The sequence below is a fragment of the Somniosus microcephalus genome, chromosome 30 (assembly GCF_052327205.1).
Source record: "Somniosus microcephalus isolate GS21.2 chromosome 30, FLI_Smic_1.0, whole genome shotgun sequence".
In the NCBI taxonomy this organism is placed as follows: domain Eukaryota; kingdom Metazoa; phylum Chordata; class Chondrichthyes; order Squaliformes; family Somniosidae; genus Somniosus; species Somniosus microcephalus.
In genome coordinates, this window is record NC_141016.1 from 6,801,561 (window position 1) to 6,827,896 (window position 26,336).

The following is a 26,336-nucleotide window of genomic DNA, read 5'->3' on the forward strand; positions in this document are numbered from 1 at the left end:
TTTTTCTTTAGTGTCAGCCGGGGTGCAGTTAGCAGCATTCTCTCTCGCCTCTGGGTCAGAAGGTTGTGGGTTTGAGTCCCACTCCAGAAACCTGAGCACAAAAATCCAGGCTGACACTCCAGTGCAGTGCTGAGGGAGTGCTGCACTGTCGGAGGTGCCGTCTTTCGGATGAGACGTTAAACCGAGGCCCCGTCTGCTCTCTCAGGTGGATGTAAAAGATCTCATGGCACTATTTCAAAGAAGAGCAAGGGAGTTATCCCCGGTGTCCCGGACAATATTTATCCCTCAATCAACATCACTAAAACAGATGATCTGGTCATTTATCACATTGCTGTTTGTGGGTGCTTGCTGTGCACAAATTGGCTGCCGCGTTTCCTACATTACAACAGTGACTACACTTCAAAAGTAAAGCGCTTTGGGACATCCTGAGGTCATGAAAGGCGCTATATAAATGCAAGTTTCTTTTTTCTAATTTAATTAGAGAAATGAATGTAACTGTGACTTATCGAAGCTAAGAAATTAAATACAGCGTACCAAGGCCTATAATAGGTTGTAAATTGGACAAAGGAATAAACAGAATACTTGTTAGTTTGGAAAAGCCTAATATCTATTGTGCAGTTTAAGGTGAATTCACTGCTCCAGACAAGGCTATAATTTTTAATTCTTTCCTCAAATTGATTCTAAACCCACTATTTGCTCATTGGAGACCAAATGTAAGTTGTAACGTTCTCTATAATGATCCGGCAACGTGTCTTAACCTTGACCACAGTTCAGCACCATCTACTTGACTGGGTTTGACCTCTGTGTGACCTTGCTCCTCACTAGGCTGACTGACGGAGAAGGCCGCAGCGCCGCGATGCACAGACTTGAAACCGTGGGAGCTCGTTCCTCTCGGGGCACTCGTGCTCATCTCGAGATTTTCCACATTTTGTTGAATTTAATTCAGTGGGTAGTGGGAAGGGGAGCCTGAGGGCTCGAAGGGATGGAAGTGGCAAGCAGAAGAGGAAGATCATACCGAAGGAAGGTACCGCAGGGAATTCGGGGCCAGCGTGACCTCCTGGGCAGGGTTCGATCACCTCGATGGGCTGGAGAGGAATTTCCCAGATTTTTCCTCCCGAAATTAGCCTGGGATTTTTTTAAATCTTTTTCTTTGCCTCTCCTGGGAGATCACATGGTTTCAGATGACGTGAAGAGCAACATTCCCACTAAGCTTTCGTTTTAATTTTCAATGCTAAATTATCGGGGTACAGTAGCATAGTGGTTATGTTACTGGACTAGTAATCCTGGATTCGTGATTTGGAGACGCGAGTTCAAATCCCACCACCAGCTGGGGAATTTAAATACAATTAAATAAAACTGCAATAAAATTGTCGTAAAAACCCATCTGGTTCACAAATGTCCATTAGGGAAGGAAATCTGCCGCCCTTACCCGGTCTGGCCGATATGCGACTCCAGACCCACAGCAATGTGGTTGACTCTTAACTGCCCTCTGCGGTTCAAGAAGGCAGCTCACCACCACCTTCTCAAGGGCAGTTAGGGATAGGCAATAAATGCTGGCCTTGTCATTGATGCCCACCTCACATGAACAAATAAAAAAAAAAGTTGTGAATGGCCTGTGCAGCTCCCTGAAAAGGCCGTGCACCCAAACTCCATTCCCTTTGCAATAAAGGCCAACATTCCATTTGCCTTCCTAATTACTTGCTGTACCTGCATGCTAACTTTTTGTGATTCATGTACAAGGACCCCCAGATCTCTCTCTCCCAATTTAAATACTAATTTGCTTTTGTATTTTTCCTACCAAAGTGGATAACCTCGCATTTTCCCACATTATACTCCATCTGCCAGATTTTTGCCCACTCACTTAGCCTATCTATATCCCTTTGGAAATCCTTTGCTTTCCCACCTATCTTTGTATCATCAGCAAATTTGGCTACATTACACTCGGTCCCTTCATCCAAGTCATTAATATAGATTGTAAGTAGTTCAGGCCCCAGCACTGATCCCTGCAGCACCCCACCAGTTACAGTTTGCCAACCTGAAAATGACCCATTTATCCCGACTCTCTGTTTTCTGTTAGTTAGCCAATCCTCTATCCGTGCCAATATATTACCCCCAACCCTGTGAGCTCTTATCTTGTGTAGTAACCTTTTATGTGGCACCTTATCGAATGCCTTCTGGAAATCCAAATACACTACATCTACTGGTTCCCCTTTATCCACCCTGCTCATTACATCCAAAGGAGGGGGAGCACTGGTGGGGAGTGTATATATTGTGATACACAGGGTATCGCAGTTGTGTGGGGCAGGATGGTTGGACCAGAGGGTCTTTACCTGTTCGTATGTGTGGGCAACTAGGCCACTTGCTGCCAACTTCTACTGGTAGCTGTCTGCACCCACCCAAACTGGCACTGACTGCGACCATTGGTATTTCAAGCAGATTCCAGGAGTTCTCAGGGAAAATACAACTTCCTTTTCCACTAGCAAAGGGGCACCTATTTTTATTTCTCACGCGTACATGCACGGGCCAGTAAAGGAACGGCGGGCCAAGTGTTTGGATATACACAGCAGTGCTACCACCGATTTCCCTGCACGCCTCAATGTTGCCCTTCACAGCACAATATGCCAGCAGGGAGTGGGAGGGAAGCTCCTCCACCCGTCTCACCAGCACTTACGTAATGAATTGGACATTGTCGTGCTTCTTCTGTGGGAGTAGTTGCGTTGTGCGCCATGTCAACATCTTGTTCAGAGTCTGACTCGAGTCTTTTTCGACGGATATTTTATCTCCAGCGGACCAGATCTCCAGGCCAACCAAAGCCACGTGTGTTTTTAACGGCCTGTACAGCTATGGAAAGAGAGAGAGAGAAGTCTTTGGATTTCCCACAGTGCATTCAAATGCTTTGAATTAGTATTGCTGCTCAGCCCAGCACTTTGGAAGTCTATACTCTCCAAAGCTTAGAAGAATGAGAGGTGATCTCATTGAAACATGTATGATTCTGAGGGGGTTTGACATGTTGATGCGGAGAGGATGTTTCCCCCTGGCTGGAGAGTCTAGAACTAGGTGGGGGCACAGTCTCAGGATAAAGGGTCGGCCATTTAGGACTGAGATGAGGAGGAATCTCTTCACTTAGAGGGTTGTGAATCTTTGGAATTCACTACCCCTGGGTCATTGAGTATATTCAGAGCTGAGATCGATAGATTTTTGGACTCATGGGGAATCAAGGGATATGGAGATCGGGTGGGAAAGTGGAGTTGAGGTTGAAGATCAGCCACGATCTTATTGCATGGGGGAGCAGGTTCGAGGGCCTGAATGGCCGACTCCTGCTCCGAATTCCTATGTTCTCAAGTCAATGGAGCATGTTGCAATGATGATGCCTGTTATTCCGACTGGCTCCAGAGGTGGCGCTGTAACTTCCCTCAGCCTGTTACACAAATAACGCATCAGAGCGAGACATCATTTGCTCCAGGTGAGCGCCAGGAAGGTTGTGAAGCAATTTAAAATACCAGAAGAAAATCCACTAATACTGGAAATGCAGGTGGCAATTTCCTGAGGCGCCCTCGCGAATGCAGTGCCCGCGGATTTTCCGATAGCCACCGCCAGCGAGCGAGGTTCCTCGCCGACTGACGCGTTGCCCGGAAGACTCAAGCTCCGAGCTAAAAGCAGATGGTGCGAGAAATGTGCAGCGGGTCAGCTGGCAGCTGAAAGGGAAAAGGCAGGTTGACGAAATGGGCCACGAACCCTTCCTCAAGACTGGCACAGGTGGGCAAGGAGGTCCCCCCGAGATTGGGTCCAGCAAAATTACACTGGGAGCAAAGAGCAATCTCCCGGCATTCTAACACATATTCATAGGCTGCCTATCTGCAGTTGGAGATCCTCAGCAGGTCAGGCAGCATCTGTGAAGAGGGAAACAGAGCTGGGAAATGGGGGAGGGGATGAAAGAACAAAAGGGAAGGTCTGTGATAGGATAGAAGGCAGGAGAGGTTAAGAGACATTAAGAGATATTCAAGGCAAAAGGAGATGGTAATGGGACAGGTTAAGAAACAAAAGATGGCTCTAGATGAAGTGTAAATTGCGCTGGCAGAGTGAAAGACAGCTGCCATGTGGGGGAGAAGAAAACACAAACAAAAAAAAAGTGTGGAAAAAAATAATATATGTGATAGGGGCCGAGGTTATGATCTGAAATTGTTGAACTCTCTGTTGAGTCCAGAAAGCTGTAAAGTGCCGAATCGAAAGATGAGGTGCTGTTCCTCGAGCTTACGCTGAGCTTCAGTGGAACAATGCAAGAGGCCGAGGATGGTGAGGTCTGAGTGGGAGTGGAGCGGAGAATTAAAGTGACAGGCCACCGGAAGCTTGGGGTGTTTTTATTTCAGATTTCCAGCATCTGTAGTATTTTGTTTTTGCAGTTGGAGATCGATAGTTTCACTACATCACTTACGTTCACAAGTAAGCAGCTAACATTACAACAGTGACTACACTTCAGACATACCTCATTGGCTGTTTAGCACTTTGGGATGTCCTGAGGTTGTGAAAGGCGCTATAGAAATGGAAGTATTTTCCTCTTTCTTAACGGTTTAGAAACTTGGAAGTCGATTTTACAGAGCTGGAAAGAGGTAATCAAGTGCAGTAGATTTATGTCGAGGAATATTTTCCCGATTTGGGTACCACAGTCAGTATTATTTCCAAAATAACAACAGAAAATGCTGGAAACACTCAGCAGGCCAGGCAGCATCCGTGGAGAGAGAAACAGAGTTAACGTTTCAGGTTCTGGGACCCTTCATCAGAACTGGAAAAGATTAGAGATGTAACAGATATTAAGCAGGTGCCGAGGCAGGGAAAGCGGGGAGGGGAGGAAGGAACTGAAGGAATATTCTGTGCTAGGGGAGGAGGCAGGAGAGATTAAATGTTGCAAATGGGGATGGCAGAATCATACACAGCCTGAAAAATGGGGGCCGGGGGTTATAGTCTGAAATTGTTGAACTCGATGTTGAGTCCAGAAGGTGGTAAAATGCCTAATCGAAAGATGAGGTGCTGTTCCTCGAGCTTACGTTGAGCTTCATTGGAACAGTTTAAGAGGCCGAGGACAGAGAGCTCAGAGTGGGGGTGGAGCAGAGAATTAAAGTTCCATGTTGGCTGCAGCACAGTTACATGCAGTGTTAAGTTCCCTCTCTATCTGTCCTAAGAATGTGCCTCAGTCACAATCTCGGAGGGTGACCCCCGCTGCACACCACTGTGGCAACTGCCCCGGCATCCTGTGACCAACCAGAGTGGGATTGCCAATTTAGATCCAATTAAGGGCAGAGGGATTGGCACCTCGGGTGAGGTTGCAGGAAAGCCTCAGCGATCTGTTCATGGGGGAGTATCATCCTCAAGCCGGCTTCTCATTGGAACCCCCTCTCTAGCAAACGGCCCTACAACAAAGGCCCGAGGAAGGCGTCAACTTGGGACTGTACTTCATCAGAGAAACAGCTGAAACTACCAAGCAGATTTTTAACACTTCGGGCATTAGCAGTTTGGATATGTGCCTGTGTACGATGACTCGGCAAGGGTAAAATATAGAAACATAGAAGATAGGAGCAGGAGTAGGCCATTCGGCCCCTCGAGCCTGTTCCGCCATTTAATGAGATCATCGTTGATTATCCAAATTCAGTACCCTGTCCCTGCTTTCTCCCCATATCCCTTGATCCCTTTAGCCTTAAGAGATATATCTAACTCCTTCTTGAATATATTTAATGAATTGGCCTCAACTGCCTCCTGTGGTAGAGAATTCCACAGGTTCACCACTCTCTTGGTGAAGAAATTCCTCCTCATCTCAGTCTTAAATGGCTTACCCCTTATCATAAGACTGTGACCCCTGGTTCTGGACTCCCCCGCCATCGGGAACATCCTTCCTGCATCGAGTCTGTCTAGTCCTGTTAGAATTTTATAAGTTTCAATGAGATCCCCTCTCATTCTTCTAAACTCTAGCGAAGATAAGCCTAATCGACCCAATCTCTCTTCATACGTCATTCCTGCCATCCCAGGTATCAGTCTGGTGAATCTTCGCTGCACTCCCTCCATGGCAAGAACATCCTTCCTCAGATAAGGCGAACAAAACTGCACACAATACTCAAGGTGTGGTCTCACCAAGGCCCTGTACAAAAAAGTGCTTTTAAAGGCTAAAGAACAATGTTTAACCGACTAAATGGGCAGGAGCCACACATTGGTAGTACATTAGTAGTAAGTTCATGGGAACACCATCACCTCCAAGTCACACACCATCCTGACTTGGAAATATATCGGCCGTTCCTTCATTGTCGCTGGGTCAAAATTCTGGAACTCTCTCCCTAACACCGTTTGGGAAACCTTCACTACAAGGACTGCAGTGGATCAAGGAGAAGGCCCACCACCCACCTTCTCACGGCAACTAAGGACAGATACTAAATGTGGTCCTACCAATATCTCGAGGACAAATACAAAATTTCACCAAGCACTTTAAGGGTTGAATGGGCACGATCTTCATCTGTAAAATGCTCAGCAACATAATGATGCAAATTGCATTGAAACTTTTTTTTGTCAGTTTGTCAAGCATTCTTGTGCAAAGCTGATTCTTTAATTAGAAATCTCTGGAGAAACTTAGAATGCATTGACTTAAGAAAACTACGAGGCACTTGGTCTGAGTATTAAACAAAGCTTTAATCAACTGTTTTTCAGCATGGAGATCTAGTTGTGTCCTTCACTAGTTCCTGTTAAAGAATGTCCTGAGCAAGCTGGGCCCATGCCCGAGTATTTATACTCTCCCTGGACAGCGCCACCAGCAGGCCGTCCAGTATTATTTCATAAGTCATTGCCACATGAATGACAAGATTCATGTCATACATCTCATTGTTCCTCCAGCACTATCAGAGGGGTGGAGCCGAGCGATAGATACAGAGTGGTAGCCATGGTTCCCCCCCCACCCCACTTAGCAAGCTCCCAGTCCTGGCTCGCAGCACGAAAGGGAGGTGCCCAGGAGCTTCCTGACAAATGAAGGACGGGCAACGAAAAATTAGCTGTTGCCAACTGCTCGGGGACAGGTTGAGGGAGAAGGTGTGAGTGAGGCTGAAGCAGCAGTTTAGGGGAAAGGTCATCGGCCCGAATCCCTGGCATGGTGGATGGCGGGAGGGGAAGGCAACCCGAGGAATTAGGGATGGCAAAATATTTTTTTAAGTAGAGGCCGAAAATCAGCTCAAATGGGAATGGTTGCGGTCCGATCAGTCAGACAGTGACAGTGTTACAGGGATTTAAAATGTTCGAGTTACCTACCAGGTTGATGTGATTCACAGCCTCAAACACCCTGCTCTTCACCGCACTGATAGTGCGGAACTGTCGGAACTGGAAAAAAAAGCGTGGGAGATAGCCATTAGACACAGAATACATGGCCACAGCTCTTCGACCCATCACATGCAGTGTACTTAAGGCAGGCAACTGAACACAGTGCTCTATTTCACTTCCTTGATGTGGCCACCAGCTCTCGCAGTACTGAGGGAGCACCGCACTGTCGGAGGGGCAGTACTGAGGGAGCGCTGCACTGTCTGAGGGGCAGTATTGAGGTAGCACCGCACTGTCGGAGGGGCAGTACTGAGGGAGCGTTGCACTGTCGGAGGGGAAGTACTGAGGGAGCACCGCACTGTCGGAGGGGAAGTACTGAGGGAGCACCGCACTGTCTGAGGGGCAGTACTGAGGGAGCACCGCACTGTCGGAGGGGCAGTACTGAGGGAGCGCTGCACTGTTGGAGGGTCAGTACTGAGGGAGCGCCACACTGTCGGAGGGGAAGTACTGAGGGAGCACCGCGCTGTTGGAGGGGCAGTACTGAGGGAGCGCTGCATTGTCGGAGGGGCAGTACTGAGGGAGCGCTGCATTGTCAGAGGGGCAGTACTGAGGGAGCGCTGCACTGTCGGAGGGGCAGTACTAAGGGAGCGCCGCACTGTCGGAGGGGCAGTGCTGAGGGGGCACCGCACTGTCGGAGGGGCAGTACTGAGGGAGCACTGCACTGTCGGAGGGGCATCACTGAGGGAGCACCGCAGTGTCAGAGGGGCAGCACTGAGGGAGTGTCGCAATGTTGGAGGGGCCGTACTGTGGAAGCACTGCACTGTCGGAGGGACAGTACTCAGGGAGCGCTGCACTGTCGGAGGGGCAGTATTGAGGGAGCGCCGCACTGTTGGAGGGGCAGTACTGAGGGAGCGCCGCACTGTCGGAGGGGCAGTACTGAGGGAGTACTCCGAACCATCGTCAACACCTTCACCGAAGTGTACGAGAGCATGGGCCTTACACTAAACATCCGTAAGACAAAGGTCCTCTACCAACCTGCCCCCGCCACACAGTACTGCCCCCCGATTATCAAAATCCACGACAAGGCCTTGGACAACATGGACCACTTTCCATACCTCGGGAGCCTACTGTCAACAAGGGTAGATGTCGACGACGAAGTCCAACACTGCCTTCAGTGTGCCAGTGCAGCCTTCGGTCGCCTGAGGAAGAGAGTGTTTGAAGACCAGGATCTCAAACCCGGCACTAAGCTCATGGTTTACAGAGCAGCAGTGATACCCGCCCTGCTGTGTGCCTCAGAGACATGTACCATGTACAGCAGGCACCTCAAAGCACTGGCGAGGTACCACCAACGCTGCCTCCGCAAGATCCTGCAAATCCACTGGCAGGATAGGCGCACCAACGTCAGTGTTCTTGCTCAGGCCAACATCCCCAGCATCGAAGCTTTGACCACGCTCAATCAGCTCCAATGGACGGGTCACATTGTCCGCATGCCCGATACGAGACTCCCAAAACAAACGCTCTACTCAGAGCTCCGGCACGGCAAGAGAGCCCCAGGTGGGCAGAGGAAACGCTTCAAGGACACCCTCAAAGCCTCCGTGAAAAAGTGTAACATCCTCACCGACACCTGGGAATCCCTGGCCCAAGACCGCACAAAGTGGAGGAGAAGCATCCGGGAAGGTGCCGAACACCTCGAGTCTCTTCGCCGGGAGCAAGCGCAAGCCAAGCGCAAGCAGCGCAAGGAGCGCACGTCAACCCAAGCACCCCACCCACCCGCCCCTTCAACCACCGTCTGCCCCACCTGTGACAGAGACTGTAGGTCCCGCATTGGACTCATCAGTCACCTGAGAACTCATTTTTAATGTGGAAGCAAGTCATCCTCGGTCCCGAGGGACTGCCTAAGAAGAGAAGACTGAGGGAGTGCTGCACTGTCAGAGGGGCAGTACTGAGAGAGTGCTGCACTGTCAGAGGGACAGTGCTGATGGAGCACTGTACTTTCGGAGGGGCAGTGCTGAGGGAGGGCAGCACTGTCGGAGGGGAAGTACTGAGGGAGTGCAGCACTGTCGGAGGGGCAGTACTGAGGGAGCACTGCACTGTCGGAGGGGCAGTACTGAGGGAGCGCCGCACTGTCGGAGGGACAGTACTGAGGGAGAACTGCACTGTCGGGGGCAGTACTGAGAGTGCTGCACTGAGGGAGGGGCAGTACTGAGGGAGTTCTGCACTGTCAGAGGGGCAGTACTGAGGGAGTGCTGCACTGTCGGAGGGGAAGTACTGAGGGAACGTTGCACTGTCAGAGGGGCAGTACTGAGGGAGCACTGCACTGTCGGAGGGGTAGTACTGAGGGAGTGCTGCACTGTCGGATTGGGCAGTACTGAGGGTGCGTTGCACTGTCGGAGGGGCAGCACTGAGGGAGTGCTGCACTGTCGGAGGGGCAGTACTGAGGGAGTGCAGCACTGTTGGAGGGGCAGTACTGAGGGAGCACTGCACTGTTGGAGGGGCAGCACTGAGGGAGCACTGCACTGTCGGAGGGGCAGCACTGAGAGAGTGCTGCACTGTTGGAGGGTCAGTACTGAGGGAGTGCAGCACTGTTGGAGGGGCAGTACTGAGGGAGAGCTGCACTGTCGGAGGGGCAGTACTGAGGGAGCACTGCACTGTCAGAGGGGCAGTACTGAGGGAGCGCTGCACTGTGGGAGGGGCAGTGATGAGGGAGCACTGCAATGTCGGAGGGGCAGTACTGAGGGAGTGCTGCACTGTCAGAGGGGCAGTACTGAGGGAGCACTGCACTGTCGGAGGGGCAGCACTGAGGGAGCACTGCACTTTCGGAGGGGCAGTACTGAAGGAGTGCTGCACTGTCGGAGCAGTACTGTGGGAGTGCAGCACTGTTGGAGGGGCATTGCTGTGGGAGCGGTGCACTGTCGGAGGGGCAGTACTGAGGGAACGCCGCATTGTCAGAGGGACAGTGCTGAGGGAGTGCTGCATTGTTGAAGGGGCAGTACTGAGGGAGTGCTGCACTGTCAGAGGGGCAGTACTGAGTGGGTGCTGCACTGTCAGAGGGGCAGTACTGAGTGGGTGCTGCACTGTCAGAGGGGCAGTACTGAGTGGGTGCTGCACTGTCAGAGGGGCAGTACTGAGGGAGCGCTGCACTGTCGGAGTGGCAGTACTGAGGGAGTGCTGCACTGTCGGAGGGGCAGTACTGAGGGAGTGCTGCACTGTCAGAGGGACAGTGCTGATGGAGCACTGCACTTTCGGAGGGGCAGTGCTGAGGGAGGGCAGCACTGTCGGAGGGGAAGTACTGAGGGAGTACTGCACTGTCGGAGGGGCAGTACTGAGGGAGCACTGCACTGTCGGGGGCAGTACTGAGAGTGCTGCACTGAGGGAGGGGCAGTACTGAGGGAACGTTGCACTGTCAGAGGGGCAGTACTGAGGGAGCACTGCACTGTCGGAGGGGTAGTACTGAGGGAGTGCTGCACTGTCGGATTGGGCAGTACTGAGGGTGCGTTGCACTGTCGGAGGGGCAGCACTGAGGGAGTGCTGCACTGTCGGAGGGGCAGTACTGAGGGAGTGCAGCACTGTTGGAGGGGCAGTACTGAGGGAGCACTGCACTGTTGGAGGGGCAGCACTGAGGGAGCACTGCACTGTCGGGGGCAGTACTGAGAGTGCTGCACTGAGGGAGGGGCAGTACTGAGGGACTTCTGCACTGAGGGGAAGTACTGAGGGAGTTCTGCACTGAGGGGAAGTACTGAGGGAACGTTGCACTGTCAGAGGGGCAGTACTGAGGGAGCACTGCACTGTCGGAGGGGTAGTACTGAGGGAGTGCTGCACTGTCGGATTGGGCAGTACTGAGGGTGCGTTGCACTGTCGGAGGGGCAGCACTGAGGGAGTGCTGCACTGTCAGAGGGGCAGTACTGAGGGAGTGCAGCACTGTTGGAGGGGCAGTACTGAGGGAGCACTGCACTGTTGGAGGGGCAGCACTGAGGGAACACTGCACTGTCGGAGGGGCAGCACTGAGAGAGTGCAGCACTGTCGGAGGGTCAGTACTGAGGGAGTGCAGCACTGTTGGAGGGGCAGTACTGAGGGAGAGCTGCACTGTCGGAGGGGCAGTACTGAGGGAGCACTGCACTGTCGGAGGGGCAGTACTGAGGGAGTGCTGCACTGTCAGAGGGGCAGTACTGAGGGAGCACTGCACTGTCGGAGGGGCAGTACTGAGGGAGCACTGCACTTTCGGAGGGGCAGTACTGAGGGAGTGCTGCACTGTCGGAGCAGTACTGTGGGAGTGCAGCACTGTTGGAGGGGCATTACTGTGGGAGCGGTGCACTGTCGGAGGGGCAGTACTGAGGGAACGCCGCATTGTCAGAGGGACAGTGCTGAGGGAGTGCTGCATTGTTGAAGGGGCAGTACTGAGGGAGTGCTGCACTGTCAGTGAGGCAGTACTGAGTGGGTGCTGCACTGTCAGAGGGGCAGTACTGAGTGGGTGCTGCACTGTCAGAGGGGCAGTACTGAGGGAGCGCTGCACTGTCGGAGTGGCAGTACTGAGGGAGTGCTGCACTGTCGGAGGGGCAGTACTGAGGGAGTGCTGCACTGTCGGAGGGGCAGTACTGAGAGTGTGCTGCACTGACGGAAGGGCAGTACTGAGGGAGAGCTGCACTGTCGGAGTGTCGTTACTGAGAGAGCGCTACACTGTCGGAGGGGCAGTACTGAGGGAGTGCTGCACTGTCTGAGCGGCAGTACCGAGGGAGTTCTGCACTGTCGGAGAGGCAGTCCTGAGGGAGCACTGCACAGTTGGACGGGCAATACTGAGGGAGTGCTGCACTGTCGGTGGGGCAATACTGAGGGAGCGCCGCACTGTGGGAGGGGCAGTACGGAGGGAGTGCTGCACTGTCGGAGGGGCAGTACTGAGGGAGTGCTACACTGTGGGAGAGGCAGTACTGAGGGAACACTGCACTGTCAAAGGGGCAGTATTGAGGGAGTTCTGCACTGTCGGACAGCCAGTACTGAGGGAGAAGTGCACTGTCAGAGGGGTAGTACTGAGGGAGTGCTGCACTGTTGGAGGGGCAGTACTGTGGGAGAACTGCACTATCGGAGGTGCCTTGCTTCGGATGAGACGTTGAACCGAGGCCCCGTCTGCTCTCTCAGGTGGACGTAAAAGACCCCATGACACTATTTCGAAGAAGAGCAGGGGAGTTCTCCCCAGTGTCCTGGGCCAATATTTATCCCTCAATCAACATCACTAAAAACAGATGATCTGGTCATTTATCACATTGCTGTTTGTGGGAGCTTGCTGTGCACAAATGTGCTTTTTTTATTGATTAATTCTTGGGATGTGGGCCTCACTGGCAAGGCCAGCATTTATTCCGCATTCCTGCCACGTTCCCTACATTACACTGCAAGAGGACTTCATTGGCTGTAAAGCGCTTTGGGATGTCCTAAGGTCGTGATAGGTGCTATATAAATGCAAGTCTTTCTTTTAGAGAAACAAGAATCATGGCCTAAAAATTCAGTTGCGTTGCCCCTCCCGTTAGCACCCTAAGAGGGCGCTAATGGGGCGCAAAGCAACTAGCGCCCGGGCGCGGCGCCGCCAAGGCCTCCCGCGAAATTCAGCGGGAGGTTAGCGGTGGCGGTTACCGTTAGCGACCCGCTCGCGCCCCCGCTGCGATCTTCGGTTGCGTCCCCTGGCTTACCGCCAGACGCTATGTCCGACGGGGTCAGCGGGGGGCCTACCTGCGGCCAGGGCGGCGCTAATTAAATGGGCGGCGCCGGGCAGCCACTTTTTACTGCTGGCCACGTGTCAGCACCTGCCCCCTCTGCCATCCCTGGCCTCCTCTGCAGCCCCCACCCCCCCTGCAGAGTGCCGGCTGCGCTCCGTGAGCCCGGCACTTCTCTTTTGCCGGCACTCCGATCCCTGGTGGCCCAGCTGGGCCCTGGGTCGCGCTGCGGCATGTAGCGCCACGATACTCACTCGCAGCGGCCCAAGAGGGAGGCGGGGCGCTTCCAGTAGTGTCCCGCCTCCCCCTTGGGGCACTACCGGTGAATTTCGGCCGCGGGGGTGCTAATTTTTTCGAGTGCCAGAAGTAGCGCCCCGGCAAATTTAGTGCCCCAAAGGGGGCGACACTCAATTTTTCTCCCATAGAATGATACAGCACAGAAGGAGTTCATTCAGCCCATCGGGCACTACCCAATTAATCCCACTCCCTGCTCTTGCCCCATTGCCCTGTAAAAAAAATTTCTTCAAGTATTTAGGCAATTCTCTTTTGAAAGTTACTATTGAATCTGCTTCCACCATCCTTTCAGACAGCGTGTTCCAGATCGCAACAACTCGCTGCGTAAAGAAATGTTTCCTCATGTCGTCTCTGGTTCTTTTGCCAATCACCTTAAATCTGTGTCCTCTGGTTACCGACCCTTCTGCCACTGGAAACAGCTTCTCCTTATTCTTCATCGTCGCTGGGTGAAAATCCTGGAACTCCCTCCCTAACAGCACTGTGGGAGCACCTTCACCACACGGACTGCAGTGGTTCAAGAAGGCGGCTCACCACCACCTTCTCAAGGGGCAATTAGGGATGGGCAATAAATGCTGGCCTTGCCAGCGACGCCCACATCGCGTGAACGAATATAAAATAAAACTCCATCAAAACCATTCATAATTTTGAACACCTCTATCAAATCTCCTCTTAACCTTCTCGGCTCTGAGGAGAACAACCCCAGCTTCCCCAGTCTCTCCAAGAAGAAGCAAGTTTGGTTTAGGGTCGGAGACAGGGCGACGAGTCTTGATTTCAACAGAGAGGAAATACAATAAGGGAAGTCAGCACGAATTTCAAAAGGGAAGGTCACGCTTGACAAACTTTATTGAACTGGTTGAAGAAGTAACAAAACGAATAGAGAACAGTAATGCAGTAGATGTAATATATTTGGATTTTCAAAAGGCCCTCGATAAGGTAGCGCATAGGAGACTCATGACTAAGGACAGAGCATGTGCAGTCAGGGGACAGGTAGCGGGCGTGGACCACTTGGGCCAAATGTCCTGTTTCTGTGCTGTAAACTCAGTGTAAATATGTAATCTGGTTTTTGACCTTATTATCCTCAGACCTTACCTAAGAATTTCCATCAGGACAATGATAAATATGTAATGATATCAGCAAATAGTGATGTTATTTGCCTGTTTGATTATGATGCCTTACCAGCATGTTTGCATGTATTGATTACTTATGCCTGACCAGCAGAGGTCATGTGACAGAGACAAGCAGTTTAGTTTAGTTTCAGTTTCGTTCTAGATGGATCACGAGCATCGTGTCTCCTGTAAAGCTGTATAAAGAGTTGAACAGACTTTAGATTAAAAGACATTCTCTTTCATAAAGGTCTCGTCATTGAACCCACAAAGAAATCAATACATGGTGTCAGAAGTGATTGAAAGAGATGAAGAGGAAAAATCTGAAGTTAAATCAGTTCTCCACATATTAGCAAGCCAAAAGTGAACATCGTTGCTTACCATTGGAGAATAGCTAACGAAGTGAAAAAATGGAAGGTTTACACCCACCGGCGAAGCTTCAGTTGACAGGTAATGTGGCTGAAAATTGGAGGAGATTCAAACAACGTGTGGGGTTGTATTTATCAGCAATCGGAGCTGACGAGAAAAGTAATAAAAGGAAATCGTCACTGTTCTTACATGTCGTGGGTGATGAAGCGCTGGAGGTGTATAATAACTTCACATTCGCTGTTGATGGAGACAAAATGAAGCTAGATAAAATAATGGAACAGTTTGAGGCCTACTGCATACCTAAACGTAACGTGACGTTTGAGAGGCACAGATTTTTCACATGTGTACAGAAAACGGGTGAGACTATTGATCAGTATGTGACTGAACTGAGAAACCGAAGCAAATCGTGTGAATTTGGGGGACTGACAGACTCGCTGATAAAAGACAGACTGGTGTGTGGTATTCCAGATAATGGTCTAAGGGAAAGACTGCTAAGAGAGCAAGATCTAGACCTGGGAAAAGCCATAGCACTGTGTAGGGCTACAGAGACTGTGAAGTTGCAGGCAAAGGAGCTGTTCAGTGACAATAGCTGCAACGTGGATGCAGTGAGAAAGAACGGATACAAGCCGTTTAACAAAAAGAGCGCCAATGTGAAAAAAGAGGCGTGGCCAGCGAACGAAAATGAAAGGGACAATCGAAAGTCATGTAGTCGATGCGGTACACAGCATACACCAAGAAAGTGTCCAGCATATGGTAAAACATGCAATAGTTGCAACAAAAACAACCATTATGCCCGTTGCTGTAAGAACCAAGCGCAACAAAGCAAGGTCCATGCAGTACATGAAAGCGACATAGAGGAGTTCTATGCAGATGTTGTGTCTGAAAACAAAAAAGAAGAAAGAGACTGGATGTTGACACTAAAAGTGAATGACATACACATTCCATTTAAATTGGATACTGGAGCACAAGTTAATGTGATATCAGAGACAGATTTTAAGAAAATTAGACCCAGACCAAAGATACATGGAATCAAAGTGAAAGTGACAGGATACTCAGGTACTGATATACCAGTGAAAGGAAGATGCATTGTCAAAGTAACACACAAGGACAGAGAGCACACGCTAGCATTAATCGTGGTGCCAAAGGAGGTGCAAGCCATACTAGGTTTAAAAGCCTGTGAGAGACTGAACCTGGTAAAGAGAGTCCTCGTTGTGGAAAGCGAAGGAGAGACAGTCTATGATGAACTCATGAAAGAGTACAAAGACCTATTTAAGGGTCTAGGCTGCATTCCAGGAGAACACACGATCAGAGTAGATAAAAGTATGCCAACGGTCATACATCCATGCAGAAAAGTTCCGTTTGCTCTTCAAAAGCAACTGAAGGCAGAGTTGGACAGGATGGAAAGCCTGAACGTGATTCAGAAGATAGATGAGCCAACTGAGTGGGTGAGTTCCATCGTCATAGTGGACAAAAAGAATGGAAAGCTCAGAATTTGCCTGGTTCCAAGAGATCTAAACAGAGCAATAAAGAGAGAGCACTTCAAGCTTCCTACACGTGAGGAAATCATGTCACAGTTTGCAAATGCAAAGTATTTAAGCAAGTTAGATGCATCATCAGGATTTTGGCAGATGAAGCTGGACGAGGCAAGTTCAAGACTGTGCACGTTCAACAGTCCATTTGGCAGATACAGATTCCTAAGGTTACCATTTGACATTGCCTCAGCTCCTGAAGTGTATCACAAAACAATTCATATGATCTATGAGCACCTGGAGGGAGTTGATACATCAATGGATGACATCATCGTATGGGGAACCACGAGAACTGAGCATGACGAGAGACTGAAAAAAGTGCTGGAAGCAACAAGGAAAACAAACCTGAAGCTGAATAGAGAGAAATGCCAGCTCGGGGTGACAGAACTGACATTCGTGGGAGATATCCTCAGCAGTGAGGGCATCAGACCAGATCCCAGAAAGGTGTCCGCCATTGAGAATATGCCAAAGCCACAATGCAAAAAGGACATGCAGAGGTTTAATGGAATGATCAACTACATGGGGAAATTCATATCCAACCTCTCAGAAAAGATGGCGCCACTGAGAAGACTAACTGAAAAGAACATAGAATGGGAATGGAATCATGAGCATGAGAAGTCATGGAGCGATCTAAAGAAACTGCTCACAGAGGAACCAGTTCTGAGGTTTTATGACCCAGCGAGACCCATCAAGATATCATCAGATGCATCACAGAGTGGGCTCGGTGCCGTTCTTCTGCAAAAATATGACTACTGGCAACCTATTGCATATGCATCGCGCTCAATGACAGACGCGGAGACGCGATATGCTCAAATAGAAAAGGAGCTGCTCAGCATCACATACGCCTGTGAAAGATTTCACCAGTTTGTGGCAGGACAAGCAATCAGTGTAGAGACTGACCATAAGCCCTTGATTGCATTGTTCCAAAAGCCACTAAATAACTGACCGCTTAGAATACAAAGAATGATGATCAGGCTGCAATGCTATACACTGAATGTTGCGTACACACCGGGTAAGCTGATGTATACAGCAGGCACGTTGTCCAGAGCTGTTGACCCAAGTGAGCCCACAAACACCACAATAGATGAAAAAGTGAACGCCTATGTGGACATGATCACAAGTGCACTGCCCATAGCAGATGCAAAAATGGAGCTCATAAAGACTGAGACAAACAAAGGTGAAACAATGAGACGACTGAGGAAAAGCATCTTGGATGGATGGCCCAACATGAAGCAAGACTGCTCACCTGACATAGCAGAGTACTGGAACTGCAGGGCAGAACTATCAGTGGTCGAAGACATCATCTACAAAGGAAGTAAAATAGTTATCCCAAAGAGTCTGAGAAAAGAGATGTTAAAAAAGATCCATGGAGGACATCTGGGAATCGAAAAGTGTAAGAAAAGAGCACGAGAGGTGATGTACTGGCCACGAATCAACCAAGATGTGACAAATGAGGTGTCAAACTGCACAATATGCCTGAAATATCAAGCAAGCAATCCGGTAGAACCACTAAAGCCACACCCAGCACCAGACAGACCTTACCAGAAGGTAGGCGCTGACCTATTCGTATGTCAAGGGAAGGACTATCTTGTAGTCACAGACTATTACTCCCTGTATCCAGAGGTTTGTAGACTGCACACCACCACTGCAGATGCTGTGATAACATGTATGAAAGCCATATTCTCCAGACATGGTGTGGCAAGCGAGGTCTTCACAGACAACGGACCCCAGTTTTACAATGCAAGTTTCCGACACTTTGCCAAAGAGTGGGACTTTGTCCACACAACGTCAAGTCCTCACTTTCCACAGTCCAATGGTCTAGTGGAAAAATCGGTCCAGACAGTGAAAAGACTGCTGTACAAGGCAAAAGACAGTGGAACTGACTTCTACCAGAGCATGCTTGTATACCGCACAACGCCGCTCGAGTGTGGTATATCACCAGCCCAACTCCTGATGGGACGTCGGCTAAGGTCAAACCTACCCATCCCGGAGAACCTCCTGAAAACAAAAGAGGGGGAGAAAGTGAGGAAGTTCAAAGAACAACAGAAAGAAAAGCAAAAGTACTACTATGACAGAGGAACACAAAACCTACCTGAACTCCACACTGGTGACCAAGTAAGGTTCAAAGACAAAACAAACACATGGGGCTGGATTTTCCTAAGCCCCTGGAGTCGGGTTGGAGGCGTGCGGGCGATAAAAATCGGAGATCCGGGGGTCCCGACCCCATCCCACCTCCAGCCCGCCTCCATGTCAATTTCATAGGAGTCGGGTTGCCGACAAGTGCTGGAACCCGACTCCCAGAGGCGGGAAGGGATTAAAGGCAATTAAACTGCCTGTTAACAGGTAGTTAACAGGTAGTTTTTTGCCTATTCGCGATTTTTATTGCTGGTTTGTGGGCTTCCCGACAGCTCCAAACCACGAAAAGTTTTCGAGGCGGGATGTGGGTCTGGGGTCTTGGAGGGGTCGAGATGCCCAGTGTTCAGGTGAGTGAGGGGTGCAGGAGTGCAAAGGTAAGTGTTTTGCAAGTGTTTAAAGTGTTTAAATAAGTTTAACTTACTTTTACTTACCTTTACAGGAGTCCTGCATTCCGGTGTCGGGAGTTGGCTGCAAGAACCACAGAAGCTCTGATTTAAAAAAAAAAATCAGCTTCTTGGTTTCTGCAGCAAAATGATTTTAAAGTTATCCTGAGAAAGGACTGAGGCTGAATTAGCAGTTTTTCAGTGCTTGACAGCTTCAAACAGCTGTTAAACACTGATATTTCATCTGCCAAAAGCTTTTGACAGATGAAATGTCAATCTCTGACGTCACCTGTTGCCGGGTGGCCCTTAATTGGCCTGCTGAGCCCACAGGGCGGGCTCAACAAGGTCAACCAGAGGAAAATCCACTGGGTTGGCCACATCTCCATGGAGGCGGGACAACAAGCCTGAATGTGGGTTTCCCACCTCCAACCCGCCCCCGTAGCAAAATCCAGCCCATGGACTCAGAAGGGAACTGTCCTGAGTGAAGTTCAACCAAGATCATACACCATTCAGACAGATGAGGGTGCTGTTCTGAGAAGAAATCATCGAGATCTTCTCATGGGACCAGCCACAGCAGGTCAAGAGACTGATACTGTTGAACAACCTGATCACACAGCTGAGAAACCATCATCTGAGGCAACAACTCAGATTCAAGGACAATCAATCAGAAAATCCTCAAGACACGTGAAGCCTCCTGAGAGACTCATTGAGCAAATTTAAGGACTATTGTTATAGAAGGAAGTAATGTTATCTTATTCTTTCTTCAAGTTCTAGTGTAGTTACATATTTCATGTGAACACACAAAGCAAGGTTAAAAAACCTTGATCATGATAATGATAATGTAAGTTCATTAAGTGTTACCGTTAAAATGCAGATTAATACAAAGAAAACATGTTGTTAGTTAAAAGTAAAATACTTTTGTTTTAAGAAAGGGAGATGTAATGATATCAGCAAATAGTGATGTTATTTGCCTGTTTGATTATGATGCCTTACCAGCATGTTTGCATGTATTGATTACTTATGCCTGACCAGCAGAGGTCATGTGACAGAGACAAGCAGTTTAGTTTAGTTTCAGTTTCATTCTAGATGGATCACTAGCATCGTGTCTCCTGTAAAGCTGTATAAAGAGTTGAACAGACTTTAGATTAAAAGACATTCTCTTTCATAAATGTCTCGTCATTGAACCCACAAAGAAATCAATACAAAATATGGCATGAACATTCCCGTACAAGCCTGCTTGCGGACTCACTGATGCTGATCCAATGATGGGACAGTGGACCATCACTGCCACCCGCCCCCCCCGCCGCCCCACCAAGCCCAGCACTAGGCTGGGGAATCACCAACACAACAGAGACCCCGGCAGCATCGATCGCCCGCTACAAGGAAAGCTCCACTCACCTCGGAGTAATCCGCCACCACGTACATTTCAATGTATTTCTTCGCCTTCAGGAAATTGCTTCTCTGAAAGGAAAAGGAAGAGTCAGTGAAACACGAGCGAATCTCGTTGCCATCATCACTTCCATTGTAATCAGCTCTGATGGACGGGCCATATGCCCGATACGAGACTCCCAAAACAAGCGCTCTACTCGGAGCTCCAACACGGCAAGAGAGCCCCAGGTGGGCAGAGGAAACGCTTCAAGGACACCCTCAAAGCCTCCTTGAAAAAGTGTAACATCCCCACCGACACCTGGGAATCCCTGGCCCAAGACCACAAAAAGTGGAGGAGAAGCATCCGGGAAGACGCCAAACACCTCGAGTCTCTTCACCGGGAGCAAGCGGAAGCCAAGCGCAGGCAGCGCAAGGAGCGCACGTCAACCCAAACACCCCACCCACCCGCCCCTTCAACCACCGTCTGCCCCGCCTGTGACTGAGACTGTAGGTCCCACATTGGACTCATCAGTCACCTGAGAACTCATTTTTAATGTGGAAGCAAGTCATCCTCGGTTCCGAGGGACTGCCTAAGAGAGAGAGAGATTGTAATCAGTTACGAAGACTTCATGGAAGCAATTAAACAGCGACCTGGATCATATGTGGATCTGAAGAAGTTGCTTTAAGAATGAAGGATACCCAACAGTGAGTTATAATCTGAGTAGACTCGGTCTATATTCTCCAGAGTTTAGAAGAATGAGAGGTGATCTCATTGAAACATACAAAATTCTTACAGGGCTTGACAGGGTAGATGCAGGGAGGATGTTTCCCCTGGCTGGGGAGTCTAGAACCAGGGTCACAGTCTCAGAATAAGGAGTCGGCCATTCAGGACTGAGATAAGGAGAAATTTCTTCACTCAGAGGGTGGTGAATCTTTGGAATTCTCTACCCCAGAGGGCTGTGGAGGCTCAGTCGTTGAGTATATTCAAGACAGAGATCGATAGATTTTTGAATATTAAGGGAATCAAGGGATATGGGGATAGTTCAGGAAAGTGGAGATGAGGTAGATGATCAGCCATGATCTTATTGAATGGCGGAGCAGGCTCAAAGGGCCAAATGGCCTACTCCTGCTCCTATTTCTTATGTTCTTATGGTCTTAAACTGGAATCTAATTGAGGGGTTTGGGTAGTTTGTATATAGGAAACGGGATATCCAGGAGTGAGTTACAGGCTGGGATCTAATCAAGGGGTTCGGCTGGTTTAAATATAGAATATCAATGACATGAAACTCTGATTGAAAGCTATTTAGCCATGCCATCTGATGGTACATTGCTCCACGTGGCTGAAGACAACACATTCAAACTCAACTGAGGAAGATCCAACTCAGAGGAGGTTCTCCTTCTGAAATGGTGGACATGTATTGGGCTGCCGAGCAATCACGCCTTCACAGGTCATCAGCTGAACTAAAAGATTCCATCACTCTCCTGAAGTCACTCCAGATTTATATACTGTTGAAAGCTGTGCGCAGTCCTCACTCCAGGAACTTGAGCACAAAATCCAGGCTGACGCTCCAGCGCAGTGCTGAGGGAGTGCCGCACTGTCGGAGGTGCCGTCTTTCGGATGAGACGTTAAACCCGAGGCCCCGTCTGCTCTCTCAGGTGGACGTAAAAGATCCCGCGGCCACTGTTTCGGAGAAGAACAGGGGGGAGATCTCCCTGGTGTTCTGGGAAATATTTGTCCCTGTACCAACATCACTAACTCGTCATTATCATATTGCTGTTTGTGGGAGCTTGCTGTGCGCAAATTGGCTGCTGGATTACAACAGTGACTCCACTGCAAAAGTACTTCACTGGCTGTAAAGCGCTGTGGGACGTCCTGAGGATGTGAAAGGCGCTGTAGAAATGCAAGACTTTTTTTCTTGTTCTCCTTCCATGTTAAGTTAACAGACAACAAGCTCACTTGGTTTGAAATACCTGATCGGCGGAGTCAAAGGTTTCTTCCACTTTCGGCTCCGGGTTGTCCCACGAAGTGTTTACCACCCCGCAAGTTTTCAGCGGCAGCCTGAGCTCCTCATACCTGTAGAGGGCGTGTTCGTCGCTGTCCGATTCTTTCAGAGGCTCCATCAGATATCTTTGGCCATTTGTGCGGAAGTAGCCACTGGAAAGGAAAGAAAAGGAAAAATCCAATGAGGGTATTTGTGTCTCGAGTTGCGGTAAGAACCTTAAGCACCGAGGAAAGCCCAAAACCAGAAATGGCCATCCAGCCCAACAAATCCCAATCCTTCTATAAACCGTGCGTCGCCGATTCCAGGTTGTTAGTTGCCAGCAGAGTTCTGGGTAGACAAGTGCTGTGCAGATGTTACCTGAGTCCTTCACAAGTGCTGAAGCTGGCCGAGGAACCTCCTTCTCCCTTGATGTAACCGTGGTAATAGCAATGATCCTGGCAATTGGGGGGAAAAAACAGAGATGGTCAGTCATAAATATTACCCAGAAAGCTTTCATTTAAAAACAGGTCACTGAAGAGGTGGCCAGCACTGAGACCCACCAGTACCCTGTACAACTGAAGCAAGACTTCCCTGCTTTTATACTCCATCCCCCTTGCAATAAAGGCCAAGATTCCATTGGCCTTCCTGATCACCTGCTGTACCTGCATACTAACCTTCTGTGTTTCATGCACCAGGACCCCCAGATCCCTTTGTACTGTAGCACTTTGCTTAAGTTACTTAGTTAACAATGAGTCAGGAGGTCATGGGTTCAAGTACCACTCCTGTAAATTGAGCTCATAACCCAAGCCCACACTTCCAGTGCCAGTACTGAGAGAGCCCTGCACTGTCGGAGGCTCAGTACTGAGGGAGCGCTGCACTTTCGGAGGGGCAGTACTGAGGGAGCACCGCACTGTCGGAGGGGCGGTACTGAGGGAGCGCTGCACTGTCGGAGGGGCAGTACTGAGAGAGCACTGCACTGTTGGAGAGGCAGTACTGAGGGAGTGCTGCACTGTTGGAGGGGCAGTACTGAGGGAGCGCCGCATTGTCGGAGGGACAGTACTGAGGGAGCGCTGCACTGTCGGAGGGGCGGTACTGAGGGAGTGCTGCACTGTCGGAGGGGCAGTACTGAGGGAGCACTGCACTGTCGGAGGGGCAGTACTGAGGGAGCGTTGCACTGTTGGAGGGGCAGTATTGAGGGAGCGCTGCACTGTCGGAGGGGCAGTACTGAGGGAGCACTGCACTGTCGGAGGGGCAGTACTGAGGGAGCGCTGCACTGTCGGAGGGGCAGTACTGAGGGAGCGCTGCACTGTCGGATGAGATGTTAAACCGAGGCCCTGTCTGCCCCTCTAAGGTGGCCGTAAAAGATCCCACGGCCACTATTTCGAAGAAGAGCAGGAGGTGTTTGCCCGGTGTCCTGGCGAACATTTATCCTTCAACCAACTGCTAAAGCATGATCCTGCCATTAATTTTGTTGCAGTTTGTGGGAGCTTGCTGAACGCAAATTGGCTGTCGCATTTCCTACAATACAACAGTGTGTATACTTCATTGGTTATAAAGCACTTTAAGACATCCGTGAGGTCGTGAAAAGACACAATATAAATGCAAATTCTCTCCTCTTTCTTTGTTTAAATGAAGCAAAGGTAACACATCTCACTGTGACAGAAGATTAGCATCGGTGTGATGCTGGGTGACATCATCTTCCGATTAGGCACTTTACAGCCTTCCGGACTCAATATCGAGTTCAACAACTTCAGATCATAACTTCAGCCCCAATTGTATTTTTATATTTTTTATCCACACTTTTGGTTTGTGACGTTTCCTTTTTTCTCTCTCCCACATGGCAGCTGTCTCTCACTCTGCCAGCGCATTTCACACTTCATCTAGAGCCATTGTTTGTTTCTTTACCTGTCCTATTACCATCTCGTCTCACCTTGAGTATCTCTTAATGACTCTTCTTTCATCCCCTCCCCCATTTCCCAGCCCCCAAACTGCCTTTTGTTTCATTTCCTGCCTTTTCTCTCAGTCCTGACGAAGGGTTTCGACCTGAAACGTTGACTCTATTTCTCTCTCCGCGGATGTTGCCTGGCCTGCTGAGTTTTTGCAGCATTTTCTGTTGACCATGAAGAACTGATGGTTTGCATCTGATTTTCATGTTTATGGAAAGACAGTGGTGTGCAGGGATCCAAGTTCCTGCTAGCCGTGTTAATTGTGGGAATGGGGAGGCGGCGGGTCATGATATAGCCAACCTGTGGTAAATGTTGATGCAGGTATGTGTGTGAATTGGTGTTGATCCGAAGCACGTCTATCCCAGCTGGTTATCAGACTTCATTTTTTTTAAATTTGGTCCTGGGATCTGGGCGTCACTGGCAAGGCCGGCATTTATTGCCCATCCCCCAATTGGCCTTGAGAAGGTGGTGGTGAGCCGCCTTCGTGAACCGCTGCAGTCCGTGTGGTGAAGGTGCTCCCATGGTGCTGTTGGGGAGGGAGATCCAGGATTTTGACCCAGCGACGATGAAGGGTCGGCCGATATACTTCCAAGTCAGGATGGTGTGTGACTTGGAGGGGGAACCTGGAGGTTCCCATGCGCCTGCTGCCCTTGTCCTAATAGGTGCTGGAGGTTGAGGGTTTGGGAGGTGCTGCCGAAGGAGCCTTGGCGAGTTCCTACGGTGCATCTTGTAGATGGTACACACTGCAGACACGGTACGCCAGTGGTGGAGGGAGTGAATGTTTAAGGTGGTAAATGGGGTGCCAATCAAGCGGGCTGCTTTGTCCTGGATGATGTCAAGCTTCTTGGGTGTTGTTATCCAGGCAAGTGGAGAGTATTCCATCACACTCCTGACTTGTGCCTTGTAGATGGTGGAAAGGCTTTGGGGAGTCATGATGATTGACCTCCAACCACCATCTTCCTTTCTGCTAGGTATGACTCCAGCCAGTAGAAAGTTTTCCTCCCCGATTCCCATTGACTTCAGTTTTACTAGGGATCCTTGATGCCACACTTAGTCAAATGGTGCCTTGATGTCAAGGGCAGTCACTCTCACCTCACCTCTGGAATTCAGCTCTATTGTCCATGTTTGGACTAAGGCTGTAATGAGGTCTGGAGCCGAGTGGTCTTGGCGGAACCCAAACTGGACATCAGTGAGCAGGTTATTGGTGAGTAAGTGCTGCTTGATAGCACTGTCGACGACACCTTCCATCACTTTGCTGATGATTGAGAGTAGACTGATGGGGCGGTAATTGGCTGGGTTGGATTTGTCCTGCTTTTTGTGGACAGGACATACCTGGGCAGTTTTCCACATTGTCGGATAGATGCCAGTGTTGTAGCTGTACTGGAACAGCTTGGCTAGAGGCGCGGCTAGTTCTGGAGCACAAGTCTTCAGCACGATAGCCGGGATGTTGTCGGGGCCCACAGCCTTTGCTGTATTCAGTGCGCTCAGCCGTTTCTTGGTATCACGTGGAGTGAATCGAATTGGCTGAAGACTGGCTTCTGTGGTGGTGGGGACCTCAGAAGGAGGCCGATATGGATCATCCACTTGGCACCTCTGGCTGAAGTTGGTTGCAAACGCTTCAGCCTCGTCTTTTGCACTCACGTGCTGGGCTCCACCATCATTGAGGATGGGGATATTCATGGAGCCTCCTCCTCTCGTTAGTTGTTTAATGTTCCATCACCATTCATGACTGGATAGAAACATAGAAACATAGAAGATAGGAGCAGGAGTAGGCCATTCGGCCCCTCGAGCCTGCTCCGCCATTCAATGCGATCATGGCTGATCATCCAAATTCAGTACCCGGTCCCTGCTTTCTCCCCATACCCCTTGATCCCTTTAGCCTTAAGAAATATATCCAACTCCTTCTTGAATATATTTAATGAATTGGCCTCTACTGCCTTCTGTGGTAGAGAATTCCACAGGTTCACCACTCTCTGGGTGAAGAAATTCCTCCTCATTTCTGTCCTAAATGGCTTACCCCTTATCCTTAGATTGTGACCCCTGATTCTTGACTCCCCGACCATTGGGAACATCTAGTCTGTCCAGTCCTGTCAGAATTTTATAAGTTTCAATGAGATCCCCTCTCATTCTTCTAAACTCCAGCGAGTATAAGCCCAATCGACCCAATCTCTCCTCATACGTCATTCCTGCCATCCCAGGTATCAGCCTGGTGAATCTTCGCTGAACTCCTTCCATGGCAAGAA

General features: G+C 49.8%; 1 protein-coding gene across 2 annotated transcripts in view; it reads right to left on the minus strand.

The window, feature by feature from the left end:
• The window catches only part of LOC147097887 (zinc metalloproteinase-disintegrin-like VLAIP-A), a 92,236-nt gene that overhangs the window by 54,312 nt on the left and 11,588 nt on the right, over positions 1 to 26,336 (minus strand). For both annotated transcript variants that reach the window (XM_085970939.1, XM_085970937.1), the window contains exons 5-9: positions 22,526 to 22,602; positions 22,137 to 22,320; positions 20,196 to 20,258; positions 7,279 to 7,347; positions 2,672 to 2,841 (exon numbers count right to left, since the gene is read on the minus strand). In XM_085970939.1, the coding sequence (XP_085827065.1) occupies positions 2,672 to 2,841; positions 7,279 to 7,347; positions 20,196 to 20,258; positions 22,137 to 22,320; positions 22,526 to 22,602 (563 nt within the window). The remainder of the gene's footprint in view (positions 1 to 2,671; positions 2,842 to 7,278; positions 7,348 to 20,195; positions 20,259 to 22,136; positions 22,321 to 22,525; positions 22,603 to 26,336) is intronic.